At 37.6% G+C, this 17,777-nt stretch overlaps 3 protein-coding genes across 3 annotated transcripts; 1 reads left to right on the forward strand and 2 right to left on the reverse strand.

Moving 5' to 3' along the window:
• Positions 1 to 301: 301 nt before the first annotated feature.
• LOC140143884 (monocarboxylate transporter 6-like) lies at positions 302 to 5,060 on the reverse strand. The gene is made up of 4 exons (XM_072165714.1): positions 4,877 to 5,060; positions 4,111 to 4,251; positions 877 to 1,683; positions 302 to 420 (listed from the first exon to the last, which is right to left on the reverse strand). The coding sequence occupies exons 1-4, from the start codon at positions 5,058 to 5,060 to the stop codon at positions 302 to 304; spliced, it is 1,251 nt and encodes a 416-aa protein (XP_072021815.1).
• A 5,834-nt stretch (positions 5,061 to 10,894) lies between these two features.
• LOC140143891 (uncharacterized) lies at positions 10,895 to 11,242 on the forward strand. Its single transcript, XM_072165722.1, has one exon. The coding sequence runs from the start codon at positions 10,895 to 10,897 to the stop codon at positions 11,240 to 11,242; it is 348 nt and encodes a 115-aa protein (XP_072021823.1).
• A 4,218-nt stretch (positions 11,243 to 15,460) lies between these two features.
• On the reverse strand, positions 15,461 to 17,339 carry LOC140143909 (uncharacterized). Its single transcript, XM_072165738.1, has 2 exons — positions 16,479 to 17,339; positions 15,461 to 15,898 (listed from the first exon to the last, which is right to left on the reverse strand). The coding sequence occupies exons 1-2, from the start codon at positions 17,337 to 17,339 to the stop codon at positions 15,461 to 15,463; spliced, it is 1,299 nt and encodes a 432-aa protein (XP_072021839.1).
• Positions 17,340 to 17,777: the final 438 nt, after the last annotated feature.

Raw genomic sequence — 17,777 nt, forward strand, 5'->3', positions numbered from 1 at the left:
AGTGTTTGTGATTGCAATGATTGCAGACAGACCTGCTCCCCCCTTTTAATCCCTTGATTTTTGGTTTCTAAACAAAAGAGAAACCAAAACTTTTAATTTGAAATGAGGGAGTGTTGGTCTTCACGGATCAGGCACAGGTGACAAGTTCTCGATGTCATTTTCAAGAGTCACTGTAATACTTCTGCAAAGGACGAATATTACTACTCTTCATAAACAATATACTTGCTAATAGACAATATGGTATTGTAAATGTAGAATGTTTCACATGGTGACCAATGCTAATTACATTATAACCAAGGGCTTAGTTGCTTTGTATTAGAAGGAGGTCTCCTACTGCAAGCGATAATGTTGCCACCAAAGACACGGCTGCCAAGATATTGAACGGAATGGTGAAACTGCCCGTCATGTCATACAAATAGCCTAGTTCAATAACAATTGTGAGAAGCAATTAGTGCATTTATTTCTTGTACATATTAAAGATAATCATATTTGTATCTGTGACTGTGTGTGGAAGGGCTGCTCCGATGCGAGCATCCTTGTGAGGTACAGTGTAAGTTGCAGCAATAGCTTGTGTGTACAATTCCTTTGTGGGGTTCCCACTAACAAAAATAGCTTATAGGATTCCATTTTAGTGGGACCTCAGAGGGCGGGAGGTGGTAATGTGGGTCTGTGTGAAAAAAAGGTTCCCCATAGTCTATCGGTGGTATATTTTTGATGTGGTAAGAAAACTACCCCAGAAGTAACCACTGACATATTTTATACACACATAATTCTGGACCCCACAAGAATCCTGGTGTAAGTAGGTAGGATTCTGGATGTGTAGGTTGGATGTGTTTAGGGATGCGTGTCTGTATCCCTGTGTATAGCTTGGCTTACCTGTAACAAACCCACTAAGTATGGCAGCCCAACCAAAACCTAAATGTAACCAGGCAACGGAGTGAAAGTGCTCAGAATCACACGAGTTCATACTTGCAGATATGTACATTTCCATACCAAACACACCCATTGCTGCACCAAATATAAATGAGATGATATTAAGTGCTATAAAATCGGTAAATATAGTCGTCAGAGACAATGAGATCGCCATTACTGCAGATGCTAGGTACAGAAGTTGTTTGTATGTCATAATCTTATGCAGCAAGGAGTTCCCTATTCTTATTGCCAACATACCAATTCCTCCACTAGTAACTATAATAGTAGCCTCTTTCAAAGATGCACCTTTAGATACAGCGAATGACACCATATAGATTATCCATCCAGTAAAAATATACCCACATGCTAAAGCTTGGATAAAAACACGTGTGACAAAGTTAGCTCTTGTCATGAGATGTAAGCCCAGATGTTTTATTAAGCGTCTGCGTAACTTGTTGGATCCATTTTTATCATCAGACGTACTACTGGAATGCATCGGTAAATCAAAAATTGCTTCGTGTTCTCTTTTTTCTACCTTCTTTACCCCACACAGAAGAGTACCACATGGAAGAGATTGCAGTGTTATTCCACTGAGTAGAAGCAATGTGCCTCTCCAACCATAAGTATCAAGTAAGATTTGAGTCGGTAGCGGTAATATTAAAATAGCGAGTGCTGTTCCGCAGGAATAAAGCCCAACAGCTGCTTTAAAGTACCTGTCGAAGTAATCCGGTATGATTCCAATCATAATGGTTTCTTGAATTAAAAGGAAACCTTTATTGGGAGTGAAAGATAGAAAGGTGACGGTCAGTGATTTTCAATAGCAAAATTATATTTGTTCCAAGTAGCATGAAATTTCATCTGTAATGGTAATCAAATAAATGAAGGATTGAACTTTTGTTCACAACTCATTTTGAAAGTTGCTCACCTGCAATTTTCGGCTGTAAAGACCACAGCCTTCATCAGCAGAATAATCCAGTTCGTTATCGATTTACTTGTGGTGCCAGACTGGATCATAGACTCTTGATAAGTTGTAGCACCCCATCCTTAATCAAAGAAGATTAGTTAGCCTGGATGTGAATGGCCTCTTTGACCCCTCTTTCAAAGTAACATGGTTCTATGTCAAGGATCTGCACCTTATCTAGTCCACGTGATGTCCTGGAAACTCTATGTATATGTGCTGTGATATCTCACCCGAGGTTGAGCGAGACCGCTTATGCTCAAAGTATCGTGTTTCAGAGATCTTCCCGTCTCTCCAATGTATTGTTCAGAGCAGGGTCCTCGGGTAGTCTGAACCTGGAAAGGAATCCGATTAATGGGACACGTAACGTCCTTTGTGTCCGTTTTGTCTTTGGGCGCAACTAACAGTTGACGTAGTTTACGCGTTGGCTTAAAACTTATTAGAATGTCGTATACGCTGTAAATACGTTTTAATTGCTTCGTATTCTTTTCCCACTTTGACAAGGGGATCGTAACTTGTCCTCTGTTGGCGTTTGTGCTGTTCTTTGGCGATTTACTTGTGTCAAATGCCAACTTAGGGTATACACACTTAAAGAGCTTCAGTGATGAGCGATCTTTCTTTGTCATAATCAACAGGATTAGTAATTGCCGAGTCTGCACGATGGAAAAGCGTATGCATCACTCCCAGTACGTAGAAAAAGTTCTAGTACTGGTTTGTATGTGTGGGTTTGCGATAGATCTTGATATTGGTTGAGCCGACCAATACTGTTAGAATCCTGTTATCTTCACCCTCTGTGGTGAATTTGATATTCGGATCAAAAGAATTCAAGTATTCAGTCAATTCCTGGGTGTAACGTGTCTTTAATTTTGTGTGGGTGTCGTCAACATATCTGAACCACCACAATGGGGATGAGGAGCAGTTAGAGATGGCTAATTGTTCCAAATACGGATTGCAAACAATCGGGCTAACTGCGATCTCCATTGCCACAAAATGTATTAAATAAAACACTCCATTGTAAATACAATATGTACACCATCAACATACTTCGAGAAGATTTACCACTTGTGTTCTTTTACCTAGCGTAGTGTCCGTGGTATCTCAGTATATACACATAGAGTTTCCAGGACAGCACGTAGACCTAGATGAAGTGCATATCCTCGACTGAGAGCCGCAGTACTTAGAAAGAGATGTCGAAGAAGTTATTAGCATCCGGGATAACCAGCCTTCTTTGAATAAGGACGGGGTGCTACAAGATATCAAGCGTCTACGATCCAGTTCTGACGTCACAAGTCAAGAATCGTCAAATCGATTTTGTTTTTGTCTAAACTACCGAAAATTTTAGGTGAGAAACTTCATGTGTTGTGAAAAAAGTTCAATCCTGTATTTATTGTATTTGTTCACTTTATCGTATCTAGTTTTTTTATATTCCATATTTAGACTTCTTTACTCAAAAATAATGTTCAACATGTTTCGTGGACAAAATTGTCTTAGCACTTTTTTACACCCCTCCAATAATCGTAACTCAATAATACATTTTTATATTGTAAGCTGATGAAGACTAACTTAAACAAACTAACTGCACATGTTCATGTAACTTCTGTCAACTCATTTACATAATTTTGGATACCAGGATCATATTCAGATTCCTTGAAGTTCTAATTAGCATACTTTTGGATACCTCTGTATGTGTGTTAACCTAATTAATTATTAATGACCCGTACGTTGTTAACGTCATTGTTTACGTCATGATGTTATCAGAGCTTGTCTCTTGTCCGATATACATGTATATTAGGAAAATATTTCTGCCGATGATCCCATGTTGACAATGGCTAAACATGCTGTATTATATCTGGAAAGGGTCTGGCGATTTCTCCGGCATTTTTATTTTTCAGACGAATTGACCTTTTGAGGTCATTTAGTAGACTTGCTTACCAGTCGTTTTTGTTATCCTAACTACAATTCGCACATTGAAAAGTGAACTTCGACGTACGTGGTGCAAAAATTCTTGCCGTAACTTTTTAATTCATTTTAATACGGTTACGTTTGCGGCCACGCATCGGTATACATACGGCCAGTTCTAGATGTATGTAAATATTTCTCTGAGTTAAACAGAACAATTTTGAGGGCACCAGTTATATGAAATCTCACAATGACACTTTGAAAGATGAAATGAAAGGCTGCTTAAATTTGTTTTTCATATGTTTCTTATTTGTGTGTTTCTTTGTTCCTTTGTTACTTACTTGTAAAAATCAAGCCCAGAAGAAGTGTGAATGGACTTGTTGACAAAGAGCACACAATTAGACCAATACTTGCGATCAATCCAGAGGTCATGACGCAAACTCTTGGGCTGAATATCTTAACTAAAGCATCTGTTAGCAAACCTGTTTCAAACAAATTCAAACCAGAATGGATGTTTAGCTAAAAATTCAATTAGAAGTTCAAAGATAAAGAAATGTAACTACTAACACGACGAGAACATCCGTGCCGTAACCCCTTCATGACCTTTGATCTCAAATCTTTGAATACCCAATAACTCTGCTATGACGGTCATTTGTGGCAGTAGAGACATGCATTTTGAAGGTATTTCGTATCGGACCGGAAGTGATGCCTTAATGACCTTTGACACCAACTCTGTGACCACTCAATAGGCTATGTCACGGCTGTGTAAAATGAATATTTAAAACGTTTTGATATTGTTGTTTTTCTTCACAAAACGCGCGTAAATGGTTATTGCAAAGTGGAGGTTGGTTTTTGGGTTGCTTTGGTTTACTACGTTTAAGGACAAGTAACATATGGAATAATAAAAGTGCGTTTGTTTAATCCAAAACATTTCAATAATTATTGATTTTGCTACAGAAGATTATGCTTCTAAGACTTTTATCAAAATAATCGCATCAAAAAACCGTGCTACTAAACGTCATGATTTCGTATGATTTCACAAATCATTATATATAGTATAAACTTATCAATATTTTCTTTTTGGTAAAATACATGGTGTTTACTTACTAAACGTATAACCAAACCCCGTCATTATTGCAATACTAGAGCCAATAATCCAAGTGTGGGTGTCAAGTTGCTGCTTTAAGTCTGGTAATAAAATACTGAATCCTTTGATGGTGCCTATCTCCAGAAACATACTGAAGGTAACCACAGCTAACACAAACCACGATCTAGTGCTGTCTTTAGTCATTGTCCTGAAGTGAGGGTTAAATGAGTAAAGAAGTGGTACCTCAGCAGCAAGGATGAGGGCTTGCCAGTGTAAAACGTTGCTTTGTTAAAACAGTTAATTTCATGACTCCTTTACCCTTCAAAGCTAAGTCCCCCTCCCTTTTTTGATGGGGTAGATGATTATTGCACATGCTGCTTGGCCAGGCCTGGCAACGTTTCCTGGGCAGAACTGGGCGGACTGAATACGCTCAATTAGAAGCTTTGGTCTTCACTTTAAACCCACCAATTGATGTATCCCAAAACCGTGGCGCAACCCGTTCACCTTCCCACCGGGAGTGCCTAGTGCCCCATGTATTATACATGCATGTATATGAAGACTAGCATTTGCGGCACAGAATTCTCAGCATAAATTACCGTGCGACTACTTGAGTATTTTGAAACATTTCGCGTTCAATATTATGAATCACAAGGCTTAGCACTAGTTTCATTGACCAAAACTGAAACAAACGGAAAAATTTGTACATGTACCTAGGAAACACATAAACATTTTAAAAACGTTTTAATCAAGTAACATTTTGGGTTTTGGTTTAAAGTAAAAACGTTTTAACAACATTAAATGTCGGGTTATATAAAGGCTATGAAAACGTTTTAAAACGTTTTGCATGAAAACACACTACAACAATATTTTTTGCCAAAAATTTTTTAATGTTATGAAAACGTGTTATGCCCGTTCTATACCCTTTATATAACCCGACATTTAAACGATTTCAGACAACCTTTTATAACCTTTTGCGATTGATGTCGAAAATGTTTTGTGTTTGCTGGGTAGCGCCTGATCGAAACCACAGACCCTTTTCTAGGGTCTGTGTCGAAACTAACGTACCTTATAATATTAACGACTGGACAATAGCCTCGTGCAAGGACCTTATACGATGTCCACATTCATAATTCCGTCATAATTTGATACTATTAGTCAAAAACTGGCGAGCGGTCAGAAAATATGTTTACATGGTGAACTAATAATAGCCTTTGACAATAGAGATAGCAATGGTAAAGGTCGGGGTCAAATCGGGTCCATCAGCGTGCCGTTTCTTATCGCTTTTGAAATAACAGAAATAAGGGCACGATATTTTCATGTGGGATGCTTATCAGAGCAGGAAATGTCATATAAATAATGCTATTTCATAACAGCAAGAGCATGTTGTTCATGTAAACAGTGGGAAAACACGGGTTTGGAAGCATCTAATAATGTTCTACCTGATAAACATACATAGTATATAGAAACACTCGTCAAGTAAAAACAAACGTCATGTAGACAAAATATTTTCATTATTATTTAATACGGTATGTAACATACTTTCAGAAACTGTTATAAAATGAGTTCTGTGACCCCGTCACGAGTAACTAACCAATTGCCGCCCAACATCAGTATTAAACATCCAGGATAGGATGTGAAACGTCACCAGTTAAAAAGTTGACCAGATTTTAATTATCAATATGATACTTAAAATGTTACCCTTTTCAGAGTCTTGATTTTGCAGGTTTTCTCCAGGATCTCCGGTTTCCTTCTGCTTTCAAAATCGGTGGAATTTGGGGAGCTACACATCTGCAATTTGGTGGATGTTACAATCCAAGTAATAGGTTTGGGCCGGGACCGGCTGCAACCGGCCTAGTTGATGCGAATGTGAATGTGATGATTCACCAGTTGCATCCTCTGGAAAAACGCTATATCAGTTCAAAATTATTTTATTTTAGGACACCCAGTGGCTCAATGTCAAATTCTAAAAAAAGTAACTTGACTGATATTACTGAGCATTTTATCTGTACATAGGCTCCAAAGGGCAAACAGTAGGGACCCCGTGTCCTTTAAAAGTGTAATTTAAAGCAATTATAGCAGCTGCATGGTTTTGAGTTGGTACACCCGGAGCACTTGACATGCTTGAGTATCACAATTAAGATGGGTATGCCTACATGAGCCTAGAATGTCACATACTATGGGCCCAGGGCCTCAATTTTTGTAACATCAACAAAAGCATACAATGTATAAAATTAATATTACAACACAATGTGAGTACATGAGCCACTAGTTACATTTACCTCGATTGTTCAAAAGATTGATAGAATAGGGCACTGGGCTGTTACGAAAACGAGGTGTTCTGATTTTAAATTGGGATACCGAATTTGCATTACGGAGGCTTCTGCCATGACATTGAATAAGGGTTGGCGGCAGCAGGTGTTTACATCTGATATTATCTGAGAGACCAATGGCAAATTTCATACACTGACTTGTTTTCCTGGTATCTAGGGATTCAAGGTTACACTGTGAATTCTTTCTAATTCATTTCTTTGTTTAACAGTAATACCTGAATGCCAGACCGCAGCGGAATATTCTAGGACAGGTCAGAGATAACTCTTGAGAACTACAGTGAGATCCTTTTTGTCAAAGCCAAATTTTTTTAAAGAACGGAGCATAAAAAGCCTCCTATTGGCTGCCACCAGCATATTATTGATCTGGGCATCCCATTTAAGGTCATTTTGCACCCATAAGCCAATAATTTTAGCTTTATTGACAACAGAAAGGGGTTCATTGCCAATAGTGAGCTCGGAAAAAGAGGTTCCGATTTGCCAAAATTAATATGAAGAGCCTGACATTTTGAAGGGTTGAGTTTCAATCCATTAGTCTCAGACCAATCCTCAAATTTGGTTAGGTAATCCTGTAAGCCACCTTTTTGTTATACATTACGGTTTTCTGCAATAGTCATTTCATCTACATATTTCCAATACTCAGTTTTTGCATCAGATGCGGTATCATTAATTAAAATCTGAAAACCCAGCGGGCCCAGTTTTGTACCCTGAGGTACCCCGCCGTTTACAAAAACATATTCAGAGAGGGTATCATTTAACTTAACACATTGTTGCCTGTTGTGTAAAAAATCACAAATCCCGGGTATGGTGGATCTTTGTACGCCAATGTTGATCATCTTATCAATGAGGAGGGTGTGGTTGATCAAGTTAAAAGGGTACCCACATTTTTTGATTTTTCAGCACCCAGGTTAAGGAAATGAATGAGATTGAGTAAACAGTGATTATCGGGAACCCCTCGGCGGCGAAAAAAGTCGCCGCCTTCAGCTTTCCCCGACCCCAACTTCCTACCCCTCCCCCCTTTGAAGTCTAATGATGCGTCCCTAAAGATAGCTCAGTTTCTGTAGTGGATAGCGTGCCAGTGCCTATTGGTATTTGACGTCTCAATGTTTGGAGATTTGCAGAAAGAGAAACCAATGACTTGTAAAAAGAATGTGATGAAGTAATGTATATCTACGTCATATGGGGATCGATAAAACAAATGTCAAATTACCGACATTTACTGTCCCAATACAGGTTACTGGGTTGCCGACAAATCGTATTCTTGGATTAAAAATCAACTGAAAAGCGGACCATCAGAGAAGAAAAAAAATCGTGTTTTGCAAAGTATGCTCTTTACTAGCATTACCGCTATTAAAACAATAATGTTGGAATCCAAAATTATTAAACTTTGGGTCAGTTTCTCGCAAGGTGATAACTCAGGGCTCTGGTATATGACCACCCAACTTATCCAACTTAGTACTAAACGTCAACTTATGATTTCACAAATGTGTATAAACTAATTCATATTTTTTGGTAAAATACCGGCGTTCACTTGCTAAACGTGTAACCAAATGGTAAAAATAGCCGTTGTTGTCAAATAAGGGTACGTTATTTTCATGTTTTCATATTTCAACATAGCGAGAAGGATGATTTATTTACACGCATTTTGACACCCCATTCGTCAAATGTCGTTCAATATTAACAACACAGTAGTGCTTTTACAGAAAAATACCCGAATTTAAAAGTTGCCGTTTACAGCGATCAATGGTTATAATGCCAGCACTGTAAACACGTAAAGCCCGCCATTATCTTCGTGCTTACTTCAAATCAATACAAATAACTGCAACTTTTAAATTGGGGTATTTTTCTTTCAAAACACTGCTGTATTGTCAAAATTGAACAAAATGGTACAAATGGGGTATCAAAATGCGCGTAAATAAATCATCCTTCTTTTTATGTTGAAATATTATGAAAACAATTATTAGTTATTAGAATCTATAGGCGTATTTATAACAGCTGAGTTACTTTTTGTGCAGACTTTAAATAGGTTTTATTTTCATTGACATATAGGACTTCTTATTTTTCGGTGAAGAGCTGCTTGATTATATTTCTACATGTTCATACTACATACTCTGAAATTTTAGAAAATTAGCATTGGTCACTTTTTTATAAATCACATTTTTGCTAAGATGGGGTTGTAGCGCTCTCAACGGCCACTCTCTCCAGTTATAGAAAAACGGCCCTAAAATAAAAACGCCCTATTCGTTTTTCCTCAAATTTTAACATCTGGAATGTAATGCAAGTGGTGTCGTTACTGCTCTTCTACTTTCTTTATAAAATACAAAAAATTGACAGACCAGCTGAATATACCATTTTAATTACATTAAGGGATCCATTTGAATATCTATAATTTTGAGTAGGTTTTATCACCCATTGCTCTTTACATAATAAGAGGTACCGGTGGTGAAATCACAAACATTTCTTTCTTATTGAATTGTTCTCAAAAGGTCATGTTTATGGAATCAAAGTAGCACACCATAAAGAGGCTCTGAATTGAATAAGAAATTTGAATTTCAAAAGATTCGTGTAATTTTAGCATGAGAGTTAGTATAGCAAATCACTCACACTGTTATTGTTATTGTATTGTATTGTATTGTATTGTATTGTATTGTATTGTATTGTACATTTATTCAAAATCACGTAGAAGCCCAACGGCTAAATTGCATTACATTACATTAAAAAGTACATTACGAGAGTAAAATTATGTTTAACAACATTCAAATATCAATTAGTTAAACATGAAATAAATAAGAACACATTTAAGAACTGACTGGATTTAAAAGAATTAATAATAATGATAATGACTGGCAAGAATACTAAGTTGCTTTAAGGAGGTTGGTGAGAGAGGGTAGGGTATTAGACTGAAAGCTGTTGATCCTTCATCGAAACGAGACAAACATTTTGGTGGTCTTATGAGGTCTCATGTAGGACCGATACTTACTTGGTGGGACCAGGATGAGACCTTCACAGAAGTGCTTGCTTTCTGGGCAAATTCTTTCCAGACGTTTTGTCTCCTTTCGGACAAAGTTTGGAGTTGAAGCGTAGTTGAAGGGAATCTGAATAAGTAGTATATTTTCTAGAAAGAATGCATATGCAAACACGTCTTTGAATTTTCTGAAGCTGGGCCACCTGGCTACTAGTAAGCGCTGAATGTCAAATTGGGGCGGCACATTCCAAAACATGGCGGATGCACCCTTTGTACACCAATGATAACTCATCAGGTGAGACAGATGCTACCTACAGTTCGCAGAGCATGAAGAGTTTTCGGATGGCCTTAGCAGTCTTGCTCATCCCAAATTGTTTTGGATCATAACACCTAGGATTTTAGCCTCAACAACAGCTAATTTGTGATCATCAATGGAAAGATTTACATATGAGGTAAAGTTGCATGGCCTGTTCATAATCAATTGATTGTTCTTAGACCACTCATACAGGGCATCAAGATTTTATTGGATTGCACTATCATCATGCTATGCCCGGTTTTCTGTATTGTTTTTTATGCTGAGATGCTTTATGGGAAGTAAGAAAGTCAATCGCCCATCTTCAACAATTTGATGATAGTAACAATTATTGTGTGGTCTATCATGTCGAAGGCTTTGGTATAGTCCGCAACAACAATAGTGCTCCTATTATAGGGCCGTTATATGAGAAGCTTTGTATGATCTACAAAGCATGTATACACTATACTGCAGAGGTACAGACAAGAGTGGCGCTAGTAGAGTAGGATTCATCATGAGTAAAGACAGCACAGCTAATGTTTTAAGCTATAAGATCACATCTGATAGAGTGGCGCAGATGATCATCAAGGTATCAGACCGACAGAAATTGAGAATCATCCAGATCAACATGCCAACCATAAGCCACAAAGATGATGCAGTGGATGTAGTATATGAAGAAATCAATGGCCTTCTCAACCAAGACAACGCAAGCCATACAATCATAATGGGAGATTATAATGCCAAGGTGGGAACCCAGAGAGATGGAGAACAGGTAGTTGGCGAATTTGGCATTGGCGACTAAATGACCGAAGAGACAAACTTCTAGACTTTGCAGTCAGCAAAGGATTTGAAATCATGAACACATTATTTAAGAAGAAACCCTCTCGGAAGTGGACATGGCAAAGTCCAAATGGCACAACCAAAAATTAAATTGACTTTATCCTTTCAGACAAGCAACACATTGTTACAGATGTATCTGTTCGTAACAGATTCAACACAGGCAGTGACCACAGATTATTAAGCGCTAAGATCCGCATTAACATGAGGCTGAAAAGAGCCAAGCTAATATGCAAGAAGACAGCCAATTTGAGTCTAGACAAGCTACATCAACATTCATTAGAGTGCCACCATAGACGTAGCCCTACAGAACAAGTCTCCCAAACATAAAAACGTTTCAACATCATTCGCAAAATGTTATAAAAGGTTGTCAGAAAACGTTTAAATGTCGGGTTATATAAAGGGTGTATGAAGAGTATAAAACGTTTTCATAAAGTTAAAAAACATTTTTTGATAATCTACTGCTCAGCAAACAAAAATGTTTTACAGAAAACGTTTAAATGTCGAGTTATATAAAGGGCATAAAAACGTTTTAATAACATTCCAAAAACATTCTTGAAAACTTGATACAAAACATTCTAAACAGGGTTGAAAAATGTTTGCCCAAAATATTTTCAATAACGTTGTAAAACGTTTTCATAACCTTTATATAACCCGACATTTAAATGTTATTAAAAGGTTTTGAAAAAACATTTTAAGAACATTTCTGTGTTTGCTGGGTTCAAATATTTTAACATAATGTTATTTAAGTATTGACACAATATTTGGCAAAAATGTTTGCAAAAATAGTTTACAATAACATTTTTGAAAACATTTAAAAATATTGTTGTAGTGTGTTTTCATACAAAACGTTTTAAAACGTTATCATGACCTTTATATAACCCGACATTTTAATGTTATTAAAAAGTTTTTACCTAAACCAAAAGCAAAAATATAACTTATTTAAAACGTTTTTAAAACGTTTTTGTGTTTGCTGGGATCTTACTGAAAAATTCAAAGCCATAGCAGACACAATCAATAGCTGTTCCAGGGAAGTAGCTGGAAAGGAAGTGAAAAAGAAAGAACATAAACTCCCAGAAACCACTCTAAAACTTCTCAAGAAGAGGAGGGAAATGAAACAGCAAACCAATATTCAGAAAATAGAGTACTCGGAAGTATGTAAAACTATCAGGAAATGAATGAAGGCAGAACTAAGAGAACACAATGTCAAAAAGATACAGCAAATCTTGGTATCAGGCAGAAGCTACAAAAAGACAAAACAATCATGCAATTCAAACACTTGGGAGATCACAGATGGTTGCCCTACAAGATGAGGATGAGGAAGTAATAACGGACCGGGATGGAATTGTATCCAGAGTTGAACATTTCTACCATGAGATCTTGCAAAATCTCAGTAGAAGGCCCATATATAGTCACAACCAGGGATCGCAATATTTTTATATTACATATTCGTTATTTATTCAGGAAATTCCATTAATACAAATGTACTGGTCTCCCTGAAAGACCTGATTATAAGTATAATATAATATACATGAACATGAACATGATAAAAACAATATAATAAGAAAATATATTATACAAAAAGATGGAAGGAAGGTTAAAGGAAGGTTAAAGTTTGCAGGGCACTGTGCAAGAAGCGAAGAGGAAGCAGCTTCAAGTGTTCTTATGTGGCATCCCAAACATGGAAAGCGAACAAGAGGTGCACACCCAAGAAGGATTATATCAAGATGTTGGCAGATGATACAGGATTAACAGGCCCAGACATCAAGAATTGTATGCTTGACAGAGCAGTTTGGAGAGCCATTATGGGAGTCCGACTACAAGAGTCAACATAAGCAAGTAAGCAAGCAAGCAAGCAAGTAAGCAAAAGATGGTACCAAACATAATACAAAACACAATGCAAAAATGTATTTAGCTCAAAATTATTATACACAAATTACAGACCAAATAAATTACCAAAACTCATTGAATTAAAATTGATACGAAGATTGCGAGGAAGCTTGTTTCATGCAACTGAAGATCCATAAAGGAAAGTTTTCTTTTCAGAAGAGCTTTGCTACCCCTTGTGCATTTGGAATGCGTAGAGTAAATGAAAGTAAAATTTGAAGAAAGATACTCAGGAGCAATGTGTGTGAGACAGTACATTTAAAAGAAAAAATAAGTTATTGATGCTCCCATCTACATTAGGTTTAACCCAGTCTAGGTCTTTCATCATAATGTTCTGATGTCTGCAGAGAGCAAAACGCGCTCCAGCATATAGATCATTGGGGAACACCAATACCAATTTATTTAAAACATCTAGATTTAATGATCTCAGTAGGAATTGTTACTTTTTTAATTTTACGAATCAAGTATATAAGAGAGTGATCGGGGAGTCCCAAGCTGTGAACCCCAGATGAATATATTTTGTCAGGTTTTGATACAAAATTTAAGTATATAGTAGTTATCCTTGTATAATCATTTATAAGCTGTTGCATATTGCAATGTGAAGAAACAGACTTAACACCTACTACTACAACATTATCAAATTGGAAGGTACTATTTTCACAAATTAAATTCAATTTGTTCAAGTATTCAGCTTCTGCCATTTGTAAAAGCTCTCGAAATGTCAAGTATGCTAACCCAAACAGATCACCGGTCCACCTCCAGGCTGCAGGGCTTTGCAAGCTGATCGGGATAATACATCGCAGTCTAGGTCTTTCATCATATTGTCTACTGAAGTTCTGATATCAAATGTGATATCATGCTAATGTATACAGATGCTTTTAAGTCATTCTCAACTTTACTTTTCCCTCTTTTACAAAATTATTCACTTGTATAGCATTTTTATAGCTTTTTCGGATATAAAATGTATCTATTAATAATAATAATAATAATAATAATACACTGCATTTAGAACGCTATACACAAAAGTACCATAGCGTGTACAAATATCATAAAAAAAACATAATACATAATACAAAATACATCAGAATAAATATGATTTCAACAGTCTCTTGAAAGAATCAATGGATGGAGCTGATCTGATTGTAATGGGGAGTTCATTCCAGGCTTGGGCAGCAATGATGTGAAATCGCTTTTTACCAAAGGCAGTGATACTTGCTTTGGGAATTGCCAAGCGAGTGGTATCACCCGATGATCTGAGAGGTCGGCCAGGAACATATAGAATGAAACAGTCAGATAAGTACACTGGAGCGAGATTATGCATAGATTTGTAAACATATAGCAGAAGCTTGAAAGTAATGCGGTTGGAGATGGGGAGCCAGTGCAATTTGACCAGCAGTGAGGCAGCATCAACTCTCCGACCGACAGCAAAGATGGCTCTTGCGGCGGCATTTTGGAGACGCTGAAGTCGACAGATGTCTGTGGCAGATAGATGAGTAAAGAGAGCATTACAGTAGTCAAGCCTTGATGTTATTAAGGCTCGTGCAACATGATGACAGGTGTTAAAGTCGATGAAACTACGGATGCGCCACAGATTCTTGATCTGAAAATTGATAGTTTGGCGAAGGTGATTTATGTGATTAGTGAATGTCATTGTCTGGTTATAAAATATGCCAAGATTGCGGATTACTTGAGATGGTATGATCATGGATGTACCTATGGTGAGAGTAAGCGATGGGAGAAGTCTGAGGCTGTAGACAGAGCCGGCAACAAAGAATTCTGTTTTGGAATCATTCAATTTGAGGTAGTTGTAGGCCATCCAAGATCGAATTTCATCAATGCAAGATGTTAGATTGGCAAGAGTTAAATCAAGTTCACCAGGGATACGAGGATCGAAAGACGTATATAACTGGGTGTCATCAGCGTACAAGTGGTAGTGAATACCATATTTGCGTGCGATATCACCAACTGGTGTAGTATAGATGGTAAATTTCAAAGGACCGAGTACCGATCCTTGAGGAACTCCAAATTCAACAACGACGGGATCAGATAGATGGCCACCTATATTGACTTGACTTGTCCATCCTTGCAAATACGAACGGCACCACTCTAATGCCACACCACAAACTCCAAAACGCTTATTGAGACGGTCTATCAAGATTTTGTGATCGACAGTATCAAATGCCGCGCTCATGTCTAACAGAACCATTAAAACAACCTTCTTAGAATCAATCTCAGAAGTAATGTCTTTGGTGACTTTGATCAGTGCACTCTCTGTGCTATGCATAGCTTTATATGCTCATTGGAGGGGATCAGTGAGTTCATTGGTATTAAAGTGCTCAACAAGTTGAGCAGAAGCACATTTCTCAATGACTTTAGCTAAGTGTGATAGGTTGCTGACTGGTCTGTAATTTTGGAGATTGTCTTTATCAAGAGAAGGTTTCTTAATTAGTGGTGAAACAACAGCAGAGTGGGCAGCTTTAGGAAACACACCGGATGTTAAGGATGCATTGACAATAGCTGTCAGTGCAGGGAGATGGTATTGAATATGGTCCTTAAGCAGCCATGTTGGTTCAGGGTCAAGCAGACACGAGGCATTAGATGACTTGGAGATCACGTGCAACACTTCATCCTCCGTTAAAGGATGGAATTGAGCGAATTGGGGACAATTATCACATGGAACATCATTAGCTGGGTCGCAAACACCTGCATGCAAGTCATCACGAATCTTACGAATCTTTGTGACAAAGAATTTGGAAAATTTATTGCTTAGCACCTTGGGGTCATCATGAGCAGGAAGATGACGCACCTGCTTGTTAAGGAGATGATTCACAGTGCTGAAAACGGTCTTATTGTCAGCATCTGCAAGTTTGTCAGTGAAATATGATTGTTTTGCTTCTAAGATACACACATTGACTGAACTGTTTATGGTCAAAACCGATCACGATCTTCATCAGAGCGAGTTTTTTGCCACTTCCTTTCAGCTCTTCGTCTTTCCCTGCGAGCAGCGTGGACACTATCATTATACCATGGCATGCGATTTCTTATAGCGCGGGTGCGAGTAGTAGCTGGGGCAAATTGGTCTACGACATCAACTGTACATGAATTGTACCAGTTGTACAAATCGTCAACATTGTCGACTACTGGAACAGTTTTCAGTTTGTTAGACAATGTGTGAGAGAATGTGCGGCATCAATACTCTTGTAATTGCGAACAGTCTGGGTAATTCTTTGTGGCAAAGGTTTCGGAAGATTGATTCTAAAAAGGACACAGTGGTGAACAGTCACAAGCATCTCATGGACATGGAAATCACTCACTAATTCATCATCAGGACATGACAAAACATGGTCTAATATGTGTCCAGATCGGTGGGTTGGTTTGTCAACATGCTGTTGGAAGTTAACAGAGGAGATGATGGAGGCATACTTTTTAACATCCCATTTGTTTTGTTCATCCCAGTGTATGTTGAAATCGCCAACAAGCAGTAATTTTCTGGGAGACACAGATATATCATCAACAAAGGAGTCAAATTCAGTTAAAAAGTCAGATGTACGAAAGCCATTGTCACGAGAAGGAGGAGGTCTGTATATTACAACCAATGTAAGGCGCTTGGTAAAGTCGGTGATGTAAACATGTTCAAAATAAGTAGTGTGAATTTCTTGTGGAATCTGACGCAGTTTAAGGGGTGTTTTGAAAACAACGCCGATTCCACCACCACGGGTACCGGAGGGGCGAGGTACGTTGAGGTAAGTATAGCCGGGAGGGGTGAGTTCCCCAATGATGACTGCATCATAATCATGAAGCCAGGTTTCAGTCATTATAAATACATCAATATCATGTTCTTGAATATAATCAGCAATCTGCGTAGTCTTATTTGCAGCAGATTGGACGTTCCAAAGACAAGCATTGAGACATATGGGGGGTGGCGTGTACAAATTAGGCAGTTGTTTCAAATTTGACAAGTTTACCCCTCGATTAGGATGATGGTTTGCCTTTCGTTCTGTAATTAGCGTAGGAATGGAGGTTTGCTGTTTGCCACGACGACCGATCTGGGAATCTTGTTCGCACTGCCCTCTATACAAGTAATTGAATAATTTTTCACTATGAACCATCAACAACTGTACCGTTAGATATTGATTATTCCCCAATTCTGACCCATCTATTGTTAACCCGGCCATCCGTTATTTGTTTAACAATGAACTTTATTAAAAATCGATACAGCATCTCCTCGCTATATCTACAGTGCATAGGCGTACACGCATCATGGCATTTTAATATCGAGACATTGGCATGATCATTTCTTGCATGATTTATATATTATATTAATTTTTTTTCACTTAAAAAAGTATCAAATCACAGAATATAATTTTTGCTTCTTTTACTATATAAAACATACACATTCCTTCCTTAAAAATCACGCAAGCAAGGAACAAGCAGACACGTTTTAATGTTTTAATGACAAAATTCAGTGCAGTAATACGGCCCACAAATATCGTTGAAATTCACTACTTTCATTTCATTTCCGACCAAATGTGTTTCTAGTTTTAATGAGCACGACAGTCAATGTTTATGGTATTGAAATAAAAAGTTTGGATTATTATTGGTATAAATCTAAA

Source organism: Amphiura filiformis, chromosome 2 (assembly GCF_039555335.1).
Source record: "Amphiura filiformis chromosome 2, Afil_fr2py, whole genome shotgun sequence".
Taxonomy (NCBI): domain Eukaryota; kingdom Metazoa; phylum Echinodermata; class Ophiuroidea; order Amphilepidida; family Amphiuridae; genus Amphiura; species Amphiura filiformis.

Coding starts and splice junctions, on each gene's coding strand:
- LOC140143884 (XM_072165714.1), bottom strand. CDS start 5,060: ATGACTAAAGACAGCACTAGATCGTGGTTTGTGTTAGCTGTGGTTACC. Junction 4,252..4,876: donor GGGGTTTGGTTATACGTTTA/GTAAGTAAACAC, acceptor TGTTTGAAACAG/GTTTGCTAACAGATGCTTTA. Junction 421..876: donor ACTTAGTGGGTTTGTTACAG/GTAAGCCAAGCT, acceptor TTATTGAACTAG/GCTATTTGTATGACATGACG.
- LOC140143891 (XM_072165722.1), top strand. CDS start 10,895: ATGTATACACTATACTGCAGAGGTACAGACAAGAGTGGCGCTAGTAGA.
- LOC140143909 (XM_072165738.1), bottom strand. CDS start 17,339: ATGGCCGGGTTAACAATAGATGGGTCAGAATTGGGGAATAATCAATAT. Junction 15,899..16,478: donor CATGTCCTGATGATGAATTA/GTGAGTGATTTC, acceptor TTTGTCACAAAG/ATTCGTAAGATTCGTGATGA.